The sequence below is a fragment of the Lepisosteus oculatus genome, chromosome 24 (assembly GCF_040954835.1).
Source record: "Lepisosteus oculatus isolate fLepOcu1 chromosome 24, fLepOcu1.hap2, whole genome shotgun sequence".
Classification (NCBI taxonomy): domain Eukaryota; kingdom Metazoa; phylum Chordata; class Actinopteri; order Semionotiformes; family Lepisosteidae; genus Lepisosteus; species Lepisosteus oculatus.
The window spans coordinates 15,794,809-15,814,069 of record NC_090719.1 but is presented as its reverse complement, the minus strand read 5'-3'; the positions used below and the strand labels follow the sequence as shown (position 1 = coordinate 15,814,069).

Here is a 19,261-nt window from a genome sequence, read left to right as displayed (position 1 = left end):
ATCACTCTCTCCTGGGTTTTCCTCCAGCCAAGGTCTTAGACACAGGCTAATTGATTTTAGTTTTCGACTGGGGGAATATTTATAAATGTGTTGTCAGCTCCTAAAAGGTCAAATGGGATTTGTAATTGGTATCAGCCCTGTTACAAATTCTGAGTTGCAGGTCTACTCTCATTCAGCTGTCTTCCCCAATGTAATCAACTGGATCTCTGCAGAAGGAAAAAAGCCTCTTTGAGAGTGTCTGACAGACCATCATTCCCACCTGTGTGTGTTTACCATCAATTGATCTACTATAAGTCTAAACAAGCAAGTAAAATGTATTAAGTCATCAGTTAGCACTGAAAGTGCTCCAAGACAGTGTTCCTCTATAGATTTAAAGTGCTACATCTTTTAGAACAGAACAGGCTGCAAGGGAACTTGATCTAGATATTTAAAATCCAAGTCAACACTTCAAACAAATTATTATATTAACAACAAATTCTTCAGAATCCACAATGTGGACACCTCCATGTACACTTCTTATTCACACAAAGGTTGTTGGAGTCTAAAACAAGCGACCTAGATCTGTGGTTAAAAGTGATGCCCTGGCTTCTTTGAAGAAGCAGCTGCATGAGATCTTTGCAGTAATTTGATATGAGGTACAGTACCAAATGATTTTGATGGGCAGTTTGCATTTTAAATTAAGTTTAAATTTAAACTAAGATGAAGATGTAGGATTATACAGTATGTCATTTGTATTCGTTTATGTAGTATGGGAAAATACCTTAGGCAACTCTGTGATAACCTATGGCACAGCAACATCTAGATTAACATTTTTAAATAGCTGTGAAATGTTGCCAGTTTTTGTACTTTGAATCTTTGTATCCGAATAAAGGGCTAAAAGTAACAAATTTCACACTGACTTGTGACAACTAGTTGTAAAGGCAATGATATTGTAACATCAGTACTGTAGAATTAAGTGGAAGCTTAAAAACTACTGTAACACCTGTCTTTCTAATTTGTTAAATAATGTTCCCGTTACATATTCATTGGAAGCAACAGAAATAAAATAAAAACTGTGAACCAATAGCAGTTTGTCCTACAATGGGTGAGCTGGATAGGGTATTTTTATGCACGGAGACCGATTAGGATTCAGGTGTTCTCCTATTACCATTTTCAATTTTTGTTTTATTACTATAAATTGATATTTCAAGGACTCTGACAAAATATCAAAGATTAAATATAAACATGAGCAGTGCAGGCAAAGAATGCATAAAAAACTGAATCGTTCAGTCCAATGGGAGTCAAAGATCTTATTTTTTCCCTCCCATCTGTAACATTCACAAAGTCATTGCCCCCATAGGTTATTACTAGTTGGTTATCCTTCTGCTCTATTGCCATGACAACAATAGATGATGAAGAATTGGAAACAAGCTCTGGTGGTTTCTGTCTGTTCCCTGTTTCATTCCAAACTGAAATGATATACTGTACACTACTCATTGGTAAAGATGGGCCAAACCACTTTGGAAATCTTCAGTTATGGTTTTATTGGCAAATAGAAATCTTATTAATTAGGAATTTCAAAATGCTTTTATTCTTTGCTTGATTTTACAATTAAATTTATTACACACGTAAAATAACCATGGCCGTCACCATTTTAAAATCCTAATCCAATGCTCAGCATTTCAGCTTACCGTGTTAGCAACTTCTGGTGCTTTTAAGAATGATTCAACTAAAAATGTAATTATTTTAATACATAATCTGATTTAGTCATAATTACTTAAACATGTAGAGACATGAGATCAATTCACTCCTAATCCTTTTAATATAGTCCGCAAATTCAGTACAGTTTCAAGTGTTTTAATAATTTACTAGTTTAAAGAGGTGGAGAACAAAAATCAGGCATAATAATCTGTACCGCATGCCATTCAGAATGCTTTATGTCATTATAGATATCTTTATATTCCAGATGAACCTCCAGCATTGTAATATGAGACTAGATCACATTTTTATGTGTTTCTGAGCCACCAACAATATTCATACTGTACAATGCATTGTCTAAATTACCTGTGAATATTATTTATTCATTCTAATTCACATATTTATGCATACTGTACCTTCACCCTGTAGTTAAACATAACTTACAGTACAGTAACTAACAATCAGGAATGGAGGATCAGGAAGTACATTTCTGACTGCACAATACTGATGCCAATAGGATTGTGAGATTATGAATTTTTGTTTCCAGCCCAAACTTTTGCCACACTGATGATTTACTGTCCACCGTAACTCTACTTGGTGTAATGCGTTAGCACACATGCTCATCCTTGTACTACAGGAAGGTAACTTTTGTGGCTCAGTTGGTGATATTGAGCAAAATGAATTTTGAGGTTAGCAATGTGGAATCATGAAGATGTTTTGGAGCAAACAATTATCATACAAAGAGATGCTACATTGTGATCAGATTTTTTGGTCAAGTTTGGTCAATTTTTGTTCTGCACTGACATTTTTTAAAAGTTATTTTCATTTTCACCAATGTACAATATAACAAATATGAAACAGCTAATAGCTAAGTTTGTTGATTACTGTTTTATTTCTTCAAAAGATAATACGATTATTATTATTATTATTACGTGTCAAAAAGGTACTCAGTTTCCATACAATTTTGGTTAGTTTGGTTAAAATTGACAAAATAAAAAATGAAATAAAATAGTTGGAACAAAATTAAATCTGTATAAATCACCAAAAAGGACATGCTTTTAAAATAATGCATGGTAAAAACACAGGGTGAATTAATGCAAGCACAGAAACAGATACAACCGTGCAAGACGTAGGTAATAAAGAGTGTCTTTTTTCCATCAGCATGATTGAAGGAGACCTGACTGTGAGACAAGAAATACATAGGATGAAACCTTTTGCTCCCACGCTCAACAGACTGCTTCAGAGAAACCTAGAAACCGACTCTGTCAGGGACAGGCCAAGCCCTGGAAGCAGAGTGACACCACACCTGTCCAGGAAATCCACGTTCATCATAATGGCTGCTGCATGCAGTGGGGTGGGGTGTGCACAGCTCATTCTACTGTAGTCTTCAGTGTGCATGAATGGCTGGATCTGTAGATGTGCTTTTGAATCCTTTAGACTGGAAATAATTATTTTAATTCTGTGCATTTATGTTGTGTATTTAATCAAAGCACATACATACAGTACTATAAAAAATAATAATACCTGCATGCGAAGTGTTTAATTACTTCCTGTATCCTCAGTGGAATATCAGCATTTTTACCATTTTATACCACCCTTCAGAAAGCATTGATTCACTTTACTAAATCTGCAGATTAGATACATTTTAATGACAATGTGTATTGGATTATGGTACTTCAGAAGAGGTGAGGATTCACAGGGTGTGTATAGAGAACCAGAGGCAAAGGTCTTAATTAAGAAATGCCCAATGGTAAGTAACAGAAAGAGATTAGGAGGGAGAATACAAATATCTGTATTTTTATTTCACAGTCATACACAGATTTGCTTGTAAGGCTTCAGAGCTCAGATTTTTCAAACTGCTGTGGCTCAGTGTACCAATTATCCCTTTAAATAAGCACCCACATAAGAGACAAGAACAGAAAGCTATCATTGGACACCAGGCGCTAATGCACTCATCTCTCTATTGCCTAACTGAAACCAACCAGCAGAGACAGGTCTACTTACAGTTGTGTAAAAATTAAAGAGAAGGTCAGATTCAAAGAACAGCATTACTGCCTTTTACATTTACTGTATGTATTTTTATTATCCAACTTACTGTATTATTGAGGTAATGAGCTTATTTTTCTACAGGAAAATGAAAATAAATATTAATCTATAATCAAAACAGGATTTGGTCTTTTTGTTAACTGAATATTCACAAAAAAAGTCCTAGGCTAGTAAGATTAGCCAACTTAGAATATTTAATCGACTTGCATTAAATTGGTTTTTATAATTTAAATTTAAACAAAATCAGGAACTTTAAAAATTGCCTTTTTTTACCATCTGTACACTGGAGTTCACTGCGGTACTTGATGCATAATCACTAAAATAGATCAAGGTTAGCTGGTTTCTTTGTACAAGAAACATTAATAATCATTAATAAGTTTGTCCTCAAGGGATGTTAAATGTTTTCTTCAAGGCCGTGTGACTTGTTACAGACATCAGTGTTAGGTGATTTTTTTCTTATTGCAGTAAATCATTAACGTATAAGTCATATTTACAATGAAGTGAACTATACCTGAAAACATTTGTTATACATACTGTATATAGAAAGCCAGTATGAGTTTAGTATTTCTTCGATTAGATTTAAAGGACAAAATTGGAATTTTATTACTCTTATTATTACATATAACACCTCCTTTAATCATTACTGCTCACTTATATATCTTTTGAGTAGCTGTAAGGTTACTTAATTAGCAGACAATGAGATGTAGTTCCTTCAAAGTGATAATAAATCAAGAAAAATGTGAACAGCTGCAAAGTTTGGAAGCCTGTGCAGACTGTATTTATGCAATGTGTTGATGAATCAATAAACCTACTTTAGAGCCCCTTGTCTTAATTAGAAAAAAGAAAGTCCTTGTAGATTTATGCAAGGGATAAAACTGAATTCATTATCTGTTATTCCATTCTTCATTACCAGAACACAGAAAAAACAGAGGAAATGAAATTTTAAATGTGAAAAAATAAATAATTAAAATAAAAGTACTGTAAATGAATTTGACTGCAGCAAAGATAAAGTGACATTAGGAGCTATCACTTGAAATTGTTTACAATGATAAAATTAGGCAGACTCACACGCGTCACATGAAAGGTGCAGAGTACTGTATATCACTGAGCTTTCTGTCTTTATGGGAGACAACGGCAAGTGTCTTTTGGAAAAAGAGACTGTATGAGTGTCTGGATTTACAAGTCAAACTAAGTTTTAATTACACTTCTTTGACTCCCTGTCAAGTTCCTGTAAAGTTAAAACAATCAATCTATCTTTGGTCTTACTTGGTCTTACTTTGACAAGCTAAATAAAGATTTGGAAAGATAGTGCCCATTGCTGTTTGCTTCTCCTCACAAAAGAATCCGGGATCTAAGTGGATGATATTCTAAATCTACAAATCACATAACAGTTATGATCTTTTGCAAAATGCCACTAACGCTTTGGGCTCAGTGACCTCAGATATTCATTTTAGTTGACACCACACTTAAAGAAGTTTCTGCAGCATTTCAGTGACACCACCTGTAAAAGAAATGAAAATAGAAAAATAGATAGCTTTATTACTCTGGGGGAAAAATGCACAGAATCTTCTGCAGCAATGAGTTCAGTCTACCAAAGGACACAGGACGACTAAACTGTTTTATTATACAGTGAGGCAATGAATTCCAAGCTTTTGTATAATCTGTCTACAAAACACAAAGGACATATACTGTACTTGTCTTTCTGCACAGCAGAAGGACTTTTGTCTGAAACATCCTGTCACAATATTATGTTTGCTTAAACCTTGTGTTCAACACAGCTCGTCAACCCCTTGGTTTCTACACTGCAGTTCAAACTCCTATTAAACCTTTTCTTATTCATCCATATGTGCATAAATATACACACACGCAAAGCTACAATGAAAGGGCTTTGACACACCTCTAATTAGCGTAACCTCATGTCTTTCTGATGATTGTGAGGTTACGTTAATGAAAGTTGTGCTATCTGAAAGCGGTAAGAAATGTTGAGTAAGAATATTGAGTACTAGACATACTGTATACTACAGTATATGACTGGACAGACTACACTGATGGAAAGGCTACCTGATACAATTACGTGGACTGAATAACATCACTCTAAAACTACTAGTTAAAAGAATAGATATTTAGATGTTAATTAATGTTTTAATTGTTTCAATCTAATTAATAAGCAAGGGCCCTCTCCTGTGTACTTAACTCACAACACAGAAAGCATTCAAAGATCCCAAGCAGTGTGTACTGTATAAAGCCTTTGCCCCCCTTGTGTTGGGACAAGGAGACTAACTGAGTAGCAGGTGTTGATTCCTAATAGTGGGTGAAGGAAATGAAGACAGAAAACTCCCTCCACCAGTGCATCATATCCACCTGTAATAGCTTATTATTAACCCACTTGGAAAACAAATGACACACCAGGCGCTGAACAGCAGTGTAATGAATTTGCAGAAGTTTGTCCTAGATGTTCAAGGAGCAGCCCTCGCAGGTACATTGTAAGATGCCATTTCAAAGCAACACAAGCCAGTTCACTCCACTGTTTGAATGAAAAATGCACAGAGATATATGGGTAAAAAGCTGCGACTGATGTCTATGTTTATTCCATGCTTGAGCTTTCCTGTGTAAGGCCTGAACAGGTGGTCATAGAAAGAGTACAATGATCTGTTTGCATAACAACTGAAGAGACATTTATTAGCTAAAGGAGGATGTACAGTACATTGCTCAGTTTCAAGGTAACTGGTATCTGAGGACTTCTGGGAAACAGTTGTACGATTGCTGTAAAAATATGAGTGATATACAGTTTAGTAAGCCTGCCCTTTCAATGCAATGGAAAACACTATTGCCATTTTGATCTGGGATAGGAACTCAAATTCAACTGAGTTGCTTCGAAGTGCAGACCGTAGACCAAGGAAGAGGCAAGTCCAGTCACTGAGGGCCAGTTGGGTTTCACTCTACTATTGATCTTAGCTAATTATTTGAACTGATTATTTGGATTCAAGTCAAATCATCTTTTTCTTTAGGTGTTAACTGGATGTTATTTGAACAGTTCCTGTAAATCTACAGGGCTCTAGCCCTCTAGGACTGATATTGCCTGCTCCTGTTCATTGGTCACCAGACTGGGGATTCTCCAGCCTGTGTGATGAGGCCATCCTTGGAGTCTGTAAATGTCGATGCAGTGGATTGGGGTCACTAGATTTGATCTAGTATATATAATATAGTAAAGAAAGTAGATAGGACCTGTTACATATAAAGATTTTCAAAATGCATAACCTAAAATGAAAAGAAAACTGTTAAAACTTAAATGGAAAAAGCAGATTTCCTGCCCTTTCTTTTTGTATTTTTGTGGTGCTGAAGAAGCATCATCTCCAATTATGAATCAATTAACAACTCTTTGTTTTTATGTTGGCCAGTTGTTTTTCATGGTAGAAAACTTACATAATAAACTTAAGTTTCTGTTGATAAAGAAGCTGGCCTTGGCAAAAGTTGTACTGAAGCTATATATAGAACAAGATCATTAATGCTAGGAATTGTCTTTGCAGGATTTAAAGTCAAATTTAATTTAACATGTTTTGGTGCAAGCACACTAACAAATCAGACACACGATATGTAACTGTGTCAGAAATCAGAATTATTATACTTTATTTATAGACTCCAGCAATTTAAATTTAATTATAGTTAAACTAGCACACACATGCAGAATACATTACATGAAAGTAAAATCTATGGTCTACGAATATATTTTAATGTGCCAGAGATGCAATGGTCAAGAAAAATGTCATACAGACTAGCATTAAAAAAAATACCTTACAGCGTCTATTGACAGATAAGTCCTTTCACGACCTGGCAAGTAAGCTAGGCATACAGGAAGGTATTGACTGCATACTTCAGGCTATTCAAGCACTCCCTTTTCAAGTCAGTGTTCTGTGTGACCAGGTGCCCTGTATTTTCATCACTGTGCAGGGCACGTGTGATTAAAAGCACAGGGTCAGCATAGAGTAGAGAAAGAGTCAGTATGGTTCTGTCAGGAATTCTCTGTTTCCTGCTGCTCCCTGGTTACAACCAATACTCTGACAGGGAAGAGCATGACTTCTTACAGAGAACAGCCTTATTTTCAAGCTTATTACTGAAGCATTTTTGTTTCTGTCCATTCTACATATGCTATGTCAGTCACTGGTGACCTTTTTAACATTTTTATTTCAAAGCCCATTTCTGTTCCAGGACCTTGTTCTTTCCAGATCAAGATGATTGCATCTCCCGTTCCTCTCTTGCTCTTCAGCCTCTCTCTGTGTAATCCAGTCCCATCACTTTTGTCTCAGCTTCTATCTGCTATGACCATGGGAACTTTCCTAGTCTCTTTGTGCTGAAATTGGTACATAGAAACAATTCGATTTTTTTTTCACAGGCTTGTGCACTCTGAACTCTTCTGTGGCAAGAGTTCTGTTTTTGGGCACAGATTTTATTTTAGTATTCTTCTAGAAATGGCCATTTCTACATTGTTTGAGCTCTAAGTCTCTACTTCAAAGAATGGAGATGAACTGTAGTCCGTGTCCAATGTACAGTATGATTGAAATATTTAGTATGCAAAACATAGAATCTTTTCAGGCATACAGGAGTAGTTAGTTAAATTAATACACGTGTTCCATGGCATTGTAGCTTGAGGGATTGGATGTATTTGTATTGCAAATTCACAAAGATATGCACAGCAAAAGACATTTTGCACAGCAGGCTTTGGGGGTCTTTTTTTTAGTACCTTTCTTATATACTGTGTACATGTAACCGTAAAACTCAAACTGCTGTTTGGAAAATTCAAACTCTGAAAGAAATAGGCATATATGAGGCCAACACTAACTAATTTTAATTCTAATTTAAATCTAATTAATTAAAAATATTCTAAAATAATGAAAATGGAAGAACATAAAACTTTCTAAGACTTCCCGAGCTGGAACTGAAAAAGTACAACATTATGTGTAACTTACAGAAGAGTAGGCTTTTACAAGATGGAAACAAACAACAGATTTGAACGTGATAAAAAACTACTACTTACTGAGATTGCACTGCATACTGACTTTCCTCCAACCACCAGATGAGGAATCTGATTTAATACGAGTCCAGACAACCAGGTCTTGATTTCCAATGTTGTTTTAGAGGGAATCTCTGCCATTCTTAGAGACAGATTCAGGTTTTACAGCATTCTACTGGTACACTACACCTAAAGCCCGAGAACATCTATCAGATAGTTATTTATTCATGTAAGGTTTTCCAAGAGTTTGGTCTATGTCTGTGCTTTTTTAGAAATCTGAAGCTGATAACTGCATAAAATAATGAGTAAAACATCCAATTTTGTCCATACATTACACATATTCTCTGGATCTTGAATTAGTAGAAAGAAAGGTCATATAAAAAATTATTGGAAATCTTGGAAACTAAAAAAAGGAACTCGATAGTGTCATTTTCAATAACACACCAATAATGATGCACACTGCCCATTTCTGCTTTGAAGATTAAGAGTGTGCATGGCCAGAGGGCATGCAGCTCATGCAAATTTTACTTACACTTTCTCTAAAAGAAACCATAAAGATTTTATCACAAAGTGAAAACCTCTGGGAACAGAGCAAAGAATTGAATTTCCATGTTTGCACCATATTGGTCCGTGCCTTCATTGGTTAGTTGTTTTTTTTTTGCTTCTGTAAAGTCAGACGAAAGTAGGAATTTGCAACAGTAAATGTTTCAGCGGTGTAGCTAAGCAACACAATTTCTTTCGGCAATCACAGAAGCACACGCACAAACAGATTGTTGTTTTCTTTTGGTGAACAAGTGTTGCTCCCCAGAGGGCTCCGCATTGAATCATTCCAAAAACACAGACAATGCCCAGTTGGAGGTTTCTAAGATGGGGGCTCTGGTTTACTTCCCAACACGAAATCTTGCAGAAAGATCGCCTGAAGCTATTGTGTGCCCCTGACTCTCTGAGAAAACACATAAATCTATGTGCGTTCTCTCTCTGTTCCAAAGCTTTGTTAATGTTTACTGAGGATGCCCATTGATTGGAGAAGAAGACACTGGAATCCACAACATGAAATTAAAATGGATAAATTGAAATTGAAATGGATCTTAAAAATGCACGTACCCAAAGCATTTCAGACCACCTATTTGCAGGTCGACAGAATACATTATAGTGGAATATTTGTGACTTAGTGACTAAAACACAAATGCCTTTTCCAAATTTTAATAATTCTTTAATAATATACTTTTGTAGCATTCTGCACAATCTCTCATTGGTGATAGTTTAAGGTCTATGACACTTCTCCTTCTTGTATTAAGCAGTTTTTGTTTTTGCGATGTAGGAGTCTATACAGATTTTAAAGTTATACAATGGAAACATGTCTTACAAAAAACTCCTGCTTGGAATGACTTTTCATTTGTTGTAAAACAATTATAATTGTACTTAAATATACTTCAATGTATAAGTACAGAGTACAGTACTGTATTTGCTCATTCACCTGCATGTTTTCTTTAAGATGCCCCTAAAAAAAAAAGAAAAAAGAAAGAACTGACCTCGTTATTCCACTTGCAGAGCCTGGACAAAGCATACACTGGCCCTTGGTCATATATGCAATGCTACAGTACTAATGATAATGAATGACTGAAATGCAGCCTTGCTTTAAATTTCATCTACTGTAGGTGGATCATCTACAGTAACTGTCAGCAAAGCAGTGAGCTGACAAAGCCCTCTAGTGTTGAATAGCTGTGAAATGCCTGCAATGTGAAAAATCACCCTCCTCCCAAAAAATGATAGGATTCTTAAATCATGCTTAGTCTTTACCTGCTGTGAATAAGATCAGTGCTGAGGAGGAATGAGAGTACAAGTCAGACCTTTCAGTTATGGTAGATCCGCTCTGTTGTATCCCTGTCACTTACCTGCTACCACTGAGAACTGTAACCCTGCAGCTAATTAATGCATGTATTCTGTGTGCATTTGTTTCATGTTTAGAAATGTCTTTTCCTCCAGGGTATGTATTTCCGCATGTCATCTGTGGCGAAAGGCTGATTTGGAATTCTAGGCTTTGTGCTTCACTGTGTGTTGGTCTATGTACTTAAGATACACCTAATTTAAAGCAATATGAGTTACAGTATAAGAGAGGCTTCAACAGCCTTCACATTCTTTATCTCCAATGTTGTGACATAAGAAGGCTTTTAAAACCTGAAAAGTCAAAAACCACACTAGAACTAAAGGATAATAGAGGCATCAGTTACAAAATCTTAATATCCCCTCAGAACAATCGGAATATGAGAATACCACAGCCCCAGTCAAGTCCACTGGATAATATTGCCCCTCTTCTTGGTCTATTTGCTGGGAAGCTGAGAGGTATCCTCTGGATGCTGTCCAGTAAGATGCCCTAAGTACAGTATGTTAGAAGATTCTGTAATAAAATCAACTGGCAAACAACCGTCCAAACAGAGGTTTATAAAACTGGTCAGTTATCTGACAACAGAGGGGTTGTCCGCTTATCCTCACTGATCGCGCATCACAGTTCACAGCATCACAATTGTGTTTTTTGTCTGTGCTGCCAGAATGGAGAAAAATGCAACACCTGATGGCCAAACATAGGTTTAGCATTAAAAAGATTTTCGTACAGTTTTCAGCTCACCAGTAAAATGCTGACTGTAAAAAGGTGTTTAGATGGTGAATACCAGTTTTGTGTTTGCTTTGTGGAATTTATGGAACGTTATGAAATTCATAATGCTGTGTTAACTTCAATGTCTCAGTTTAATAATCTATTTAAGAAATAAACTACAAAGTATCAACAAAGAAATGATCAGTAAATCAAACAGAACATTAATATGCAAAATACAAAATTATAAAAATCATACTCTTGCACTTTCTTACTTTTCTCAGGTTTGTACGTATATGCAGAGGTCAGAAGGATTTCTGCAAGTCTGTGCTGAGATTCACAAATGCTACCAACTGATGTGACATTGCTTTGTTTCTTTGAAGAACATCCTATTGATTGCACTGACCAAAAACAATTTGTCTCAGGAGGTTCACTCACCTTTATTAGTCGCCTATTAAAAATCTCACAGCACAAATGAGTTTGGACCTAAAACTCAAAAATCCCTGCAAGCTCTGTTTACTGAAACTCAATTCGATGCCATCTGCTTATAGGGAAGTCAAGCTGTTGCTTGAAATATACACTGTGTGCAAATATACAGCCATGAAACACTAATAAATACTATACCGTAATTACATAGGACACACTTATGATCATATAAACAGTAAGTATTTTTAATAATGTTTTGTTTCAAAATTTTATTAATATGGTTCCTGGGAGCATAAAGGCCAGTGAGCATGTAGGAGAAAAAAAGCCCTAGAGTATTAAAAGTGACATTTACAGTATAATGTATTTTGGTTAATGCAAAATGAAACATTTATTTCCAGTCTTCATTAAAAACCTGAAGCACTTGTTGTGTTTTTAGTGCCTCTAAGCAGGTATATGATTATAGTTAAAGAACATACTTAAAATACACGTAAAACTAGGACAGAAAACAATGTGATTTACAAAGCATATGAAGTTTAATTCTACTAATTTAATATATCGTTAAATTAATTTTAAAAAGATTTACAGTATATCATGCATTTATAACATAAATAAACATACTAGAAATGTACAAGGTTCGGGGGATTTATTAAGATTCTGGATAAGCACAGATAACTGCTACAAAAATCTTAAGTCACTGGTGCAACAGCAAATTGAATTAAAAAGAAATCCAGATTCTACACTACGTATTGCACCTAGCCAGCACCATAACCAGCGATAAGTCACCTGCGTATTAAATATAATTTGTTCAGATGTAGCACCTATGGGTTATGACTCTTATAGCTAGGTCATATACAGCGCTGGATTTGGTGTGATGGGACTTCTAATTAATGTTTTTTTAAGGAACAGGATAAAACGTCTATCTAGTTGGAACAAGGGATGATTATTATTCAATTTTAAATTTTAAAACATTTTTTACTCATATTTTGTTTGACAAATCTTAGATCTTAAGTTAGAAACCATGTTTTATTAGTCCATATTCAAAAAATGTTTCAAAAGCATACGAAATCTACTATCACTATCAGTTATCGGGGGAAAAAAAGAAGAATACATTTACAGTTTTTACCTTAAGTACAATGATAAGCACCACAGTTTTTTGCATCTTCATGTTTCAATAGGGTTAAGAACAAAAAGCACATTTTATGGACACCAATCCAAAAAACATCTGTCCAAAAGGTGAACCATTAGAGAAATGGAATGTATTATAATCTATTAGAATTAAAATACTTTTACCAGATCCATACAGCAACAAAATAAATTCAACAAGCATCACCTTATCCTACCAATCAACACAGAGCTCAGGAAATACAACACACAGCAAAGCTGCTAAACATCTAGGGTACAAGGTATCATGGGGTACAAAATTTGCCATAACAGGGATAGAGGTTTCAAAATAAAGGCACTATCTTCCTTGAACTGTTATCACTAAATATACAGTAACATCTTTTGCCACTGAGATCATAACCAATTCAGAAAACACGAGGCATTAAAGCAATGCATGTACAAAGACGTGTATCAATGGTTATTCTTCAGACAGAGAAAATTAGTTTTCTTTCAAAAGTGACAAATGTATAAGCATTTTGTAGTTATTACTGAGTCAATGCACCTGCATACAAAGTTAATCATATGATGCATGAGACAGATCTGCTTGGTGCCTACCTGTGGTTTGTGCTGTTGTCCATCTTCAAGCTCTGAAACACTGTTCATGATTTTCCATCGATCATTTATCATTCTCTGGAAACCTTAAAAAAATCAGCCTGTTGAGGTCACAGGCAAGGGGGACAGGGGAAAGAGTCTTATTTACTTTCCCACCTTACAGTTATTCCATATACTCAAAAAGACACATACGCACGAGCTACAACTAAGGCTAGCACAGACAGTTTCTAAGCCTCTACAGTAGGTCCGGTAGAAAAAATTAAAACCGTGGACATTGCGATGGCATACGTACTTATACAGTACCACTTCTGCTCCAAGTTATTTATTTTCCTTTTATTGTATTCCCTTTAAAAAGCTTCAGGAAAGTGTCTTCTGATGTGTCCTTTTTGAAGAAAGTCCAGAAACAGCAACACAAAGCTTGCGAGTGAGGAAATAAAGTGGGCAATCCGATAAAATGTAGCTTTGTACCAAAGACCTTTTGTTTCAGTAAGCTTCTCCAAAAACAAAATTCAGTGAGTTGCACAGGAATCACACTTCCTCACCTCCTCTGCTTCCGCACCACCAGACAAATGCAGTTTAAAACACAGACATTCCCTTCATATTAGATTAGGTACTTAAGTTCTCAGTCTCTTAATTACAATACAGCTGCAGGAGGCAGGCTATAGCATTTTGTTGTGCCCTTGTTATACACTGGCAAGCTCCAGCGCTGTGGTGAAAGAATAAATCCTCCTCTTGCTTGTCCTAGCTGAGAAGCTGATCAGCATGAGGAGGTATCTCACACGGATTTTTAAGAGCTGCCTTTGACATGAGCAGTGCTACAGCAGATTAACAAGCTCCAGTCATGTGCGCTCGCCAGCGCTCCTTGCCTCTGAAGCTGTCAATCAGCTGCGGAGAGAGCAGATATCTTCCAGCCTGCACTGCTGCTCCAGCTGCTGCTGCAGTGTGTGCAGACAAAGCCAAAGATTTCAACAATTTTAAGGTGGAGGTGTCTGGGCGTAAGTGTGTGCTTGTGTGCGTGTGTGTGTGTGCGCGCACTGATTCTCTCTCTCTCTCATGCTGCTGTCTGTAAAATCCATGCTGTACTCCCATAAGGCAGAGAGTAAGATTCGATGGAACAACAAACATCCCTTGTCTGTTAAGCTTATAATTTTTAAAGTTTCAAATTTAAGTCTGAATGTAGCTGCTTACTTTACGGGCTGGGGAATCATAATTCAAAATAAAGCTTACATTGAGTGTGATGGACACATGTTTGTTGTTTGTCCTTATGGTACAGACAACAGGGATTCAGTTTTTGTTTTCTGATGGTGTTGCACCCTGAAGAAAACCATTTTAAATTCGAAAGCCATCCTTCTAAAGATTTTCTGTGTCATCCTTCTATTTGAGGAGATTAGTTTCCAATAAAGATAAAGACTTTATCATCAAGAAAGACAAATCATCAAACCAGAAATAAACCCCATTTATTTCTGGTTTGCAAATTTGAAAAAGATACTGTGCTGTGTACTGTATGTTCCTACTACTCACAGATGTAGTTTCTCAAAACTAAGAGACTGCTGTCAGCTTAACCCAGTTCTTAATACAGATCAAAGTGCCCTCAATTTTGGAATGTCACACCAAGAAGGAGCAGCGACATTTACTGCTGGCTAGTATTTTTAAAATTAGGACTAAATTGGTTTTTTTTTCCAAACAGGCTCTGGGCAGTTTTTTTTTTATAAATTAGGGCTAAATTGGAGTTGTCTTCAGAAATCCTAGGACTTATGAAACAATTTGAAATCACAAGTTCACTAGTTATCTCAAAAAAGTATTTTAGTACTTTAAATGAAATGATTTGTTTCATGTAAAAAAGGCAGTAGATCTAGTAATGCCATCATAATACATTTAGTTTACAAGCACAGTTCATAGCACTTCATAAAATGGACCAGTAATCATTTTGTTCAGGAAATATTTTTCAAAGCAGGCAAAAGTTTCTTCATTTAGTTCATTTGGATGAGCCCTGATAGAGACCACAATCATTATTACAGAGCTATTTACAGTAACGTCCTACAGAAATTTGTTTTTGCATAATTAAATTGACAATTATGTTGACACCACGTATTTATTTTTTCTCCGACACTACTGTATATGTTTTATTATGGTTGTACCACAAACCTTTGATACAAAATATTTCTTCTTTTTTGATATAGTAAAGCTGTTACTTTGACAACAAAACCTTTGTATACTTAGTTACCCAGAATATTTTGAACGTAATCATTTAAAAGAATGCAGAACTTTTATAACTTTAAATACAATTATCCTTTTTTCTCAATGACATACACATCCAGCTCCTGCATGACAAATGCACTTTAAGGAGAAGGTCAAATCTGAATACAGGTACAGTATAATTTATTTTCTCTCCTTGAAGCTTCATCCACAACACATAGATGTCACAGTGATAACTTAATAAGGTGTCAGATCCTCGATCTTCCCAGAAAAGAAAACCTCAATACCTCCCACATTTACAACAGAATGGCATGACTTAATACTCTATGCTGATGCTGTAAAGAAGGAATATAGGAGAGTCCCTCGGGGTATATTAATGGATCCCTTCATTGAAATTTGTGAAAAGGCTGCAGTTTCCCCCACTGTAGCACTCAGATGTGCTATCTTCATGCGTGACTCCCTGCCAGGAGTAATACACAGAGCTGTGATGATTTAATATGCTATACAGACCTCTCAGAAATGTCAGGGTCCTAATTTGTAAAGCATTTTGTAAAAAAGTCCAGCTCACTTTCCTTGGGAAGTCAAATGACAAATGACATGTTAGAAAGAACAGAACACTTGCCTGACATACAGTGCAGAGGGCCTGGGAACGGACTGTCTGTTGGACACCAACAAATACTCCATGATCCTGTCACTTCAGTAGCTGTATGACCCTGCAACTCCCAGCTGGCAGCCCACTGAAGCTCAGCAGGTGGGATTCTGGTCAGTACCTGGATGGGTGATCTCATGAGAAAAACTAAGGTTTCTGCTGGTGGTGTTAGTGAGACCAGCAGGGGGCGCTCACCCTGCAGTCTGTGTGGGTCCTAATGCCCCTGTATAGTGATGGGGATACTACACTGTAAAAAAGGTGCCGTCCTCCAGATGAGACGTAAAACTTTAAAAACTGACTCTCCATGGTCATTAAAACTCCCAGGGCATTTCTTGAAAAGAGGAGAGCTCTTAGCCTAGCATTCTGGCCAAATTGTCCCTTGGTCTTTAACAATCACGGCCTCCTAATAATCCCCATCTATGATCATTCATCATCACTCTGTTTTCCTCCCCACTGAGAGCTCGGGTGTGGGGAGTGGACTGTCCCACTCTGGCTGCTGTTACATTATGTAGGTGGGTGAAACACAGTAGTGGTAGAGGGGAGTGCCCATTACCTGTAAAGCGCTTTGAATGGAGTGTCCAGATTAGTAAATTACAGTAGTTAATACTTTATTATTATTATGAAAAATATGAGCATTTGAAAACAGCACAGGGAAACAGAGCTTCTACAAAAACACTAGAATACACAATACCAGATACACAAATATTATCAGAGTACCATTATTTTTAATGTACAGTGTTTGGGGAACCTGGTTGTATTTATATCACATAAAAACCATAGAAGACCAATGCACGAAAAAAATGTTGCCACGAGGATGAAAGTCTCATGAGCAATTAATATTTAAATATTTGTGGAGAAAATTAGGAAGTTCATCTGGAAATCCTCAAATGAAAATTTTAGTTATGAGTTTAATTGGCTTCCAAAACTAATGTATAAAAACAACATTCTCCATAGCTCAAAAGAACATGAAACTGTGTGTGAAATAATAAAATTCAAGGGCAGACCTCACACATCTCAGACATTAACTGCCAAAAATAGCTGCCATTCATTAGTTAAGATACCCTCCTGATAAGATTAACAAGACAAACATAAGAAAAACATGTTTACACAAGGTTACAGCTGACCTCTCCTCAACTGATGCTATGTAATAGACTCACTATAGAAACAGAACAGTAAAAATATCAGTATTATTTAAAATGAGTACTTAAGTCTTTTTTTGTCTTTATTCACCGATCATATTGTTAAAGCCCACCCAGCTATTGTTTTCCACTTTCATTTTGTTGATTTTAGCATAAGAACTCAAGATTCCTAAGTAAATGATCCAAATATCTCAGATGTTGTTTAATCTGAAATCCAGAGAGGATTCTGTAAAAAATGTCTTACCAGGTTGCTATCAGGGAGTTGTCATTCAAAGATTTTTATCATTCTTAACTACTCTTTTATTTTCAAGATGTCTATTTTTGTGGACAGTTGATTTTTAACTGTATGCTGACATACAGTATTCCTTTGGTCTGTCTTTTAAGTTTTCTTGGATGAATGCCATAATTCCAAAAAAAACCTTCCTACTCTGGGGTCCTGGGTTCAATTTCAGGGCTGCTATCTGCATGGTGTTTGTACTGTATATCCTCTTCATGTTTGCATCAAAGAAAAAGGATCTTCTTAGCCCTGGTGTGAGTGTGTGCATGTCCGTGTCTGTGGCGTCCTGTCATGGACTGGCGTCCTGTCCAGGGTGTATCCTGCCCTGTGCCAGTAGCTTGCCAGGATAATAATAATAATAATAATAATAATAATAATAATAATAATAATAATAATAATAATAATAACAACAATAACATCACTTTATTAACCCTATACAATTTCTTGCATTTAGGAATTTGTCTTTTCGCATACCCCAGCTTGCTCTCCAGGAGAAAGACAGATAGGGAGAGAGCCTGGGGTCAGAGCGCAGGGTCTGCCATTGGACAGCGCCCCTGGAGCAGTTGGGGTTAAGGGCCTAGCTCAGGGGCACAACAGAATAGGATTCCTCTGCCGGCCGCGGGATTTGAACCGGCAACCTTCCAGCCACAGGCGCAGATCCTGAGCCACAGAGCCACTGCTCCGCTGGACAGGCTCCAGCTCCCCAAGGCCCAGAGCTGGATGAAGTGGTTTGAAAAACGGATGGATGGAAGGACAAGAGAAAGGTTACAAATGAGAAGGATCCATGAGATCCACCTTGTTTACCTATCCCTTCCTTAAAGGATCCGACAGTACAAACACAACAATTGTCACATAGTAACCAAGTCAGAACACAATATTCTAAGCAAGGTCTAACTAATTCATTGAATAATTTTTAACATAATTAGATTTTTCTACACTCTTAATATATCCAAGCAGCTTTTTGACCTTTACATTATTCCCACAACTGCTTAATTAAAGAAACTGATGAGTCATCGTAAACACCTTGGTCTTTCTCAAATATTGCTTCCTTGAGTTCAGTAGAACTCCTCTGATCCTTGAATTTAAATTTTTAATTTTCTACATGTATTACTTGCACTCATCCATGTTCAATTTTATTTGCCAGGTGTCTGACCACTCTTGGATTTTGTCAAACTTATCTTGTTTTGTTTGTGGTTTTCTTAAATTATTTGCATCACTACCTACTTAAGTTCTGTATAATCTACAAATTTCACAAGGTTGTGCACTATACCAGAGTCTAGTCGTTGGCATACTGTACATAAGGACAAGCAGCAGTCTACGCACCAGAATTTATGCATGCCTGCTGCACAGAGCTACTTAATTAATAAGGCTTTCAAGTGTATTATATTTTCATTTTTATTTAATGCCATTTAATGTCAGTTTCAACTGATGGTTAACTGCCAGATGTTCCTAGTAGGGTGCCCCCAAGTATTCAGATCTTATACTTGTGATTTGAGAGAAAGATGAAAACATCCCTGTCAGTAGCTTGCAAGAGAACAAT

At 36.4% G+C, this 19,261-nt stretch overlaps 1 protein-coding gene across 5 annotated transcripts in view; it reads right to left on the bottom strand.

The window, feature by feature from the left end:
- Positions 1-19,261, bottom strand: part of fibcd1b (fibrinogen C domain containing 1b) — a 231,152-nt gene that overhangs the window by 91,003 nt on the left and 120,888 nt on the right. Inside the window, exons 1-2 of one of the 5 annotated variants that reach the window (XM_015367252.2) lie at positions 13,753-14,449; positions 13,464-13,561 (exon numbers count right to left, since the gene is read on the bottom strand). The exons of 2 other annotated variants lie outside the window; for them this stretch is intronic. In XM_015367252.2, coding sequence (XP_015222738.1) covers positions 13,464-13,535 — 72 coding nt within the window. In that variant the 5' untranslated portion in view covers positions 13,536-13,561; positions 13,753-14,449. Of the gene's footprint in view, positions 1-13,463; positions 14,450-19,261 lie in introns of those variants that run through there. 2 more of the 5 variants (XM_015367251.2, XM_006640768.3) reach the window with 2 other exon arrangements.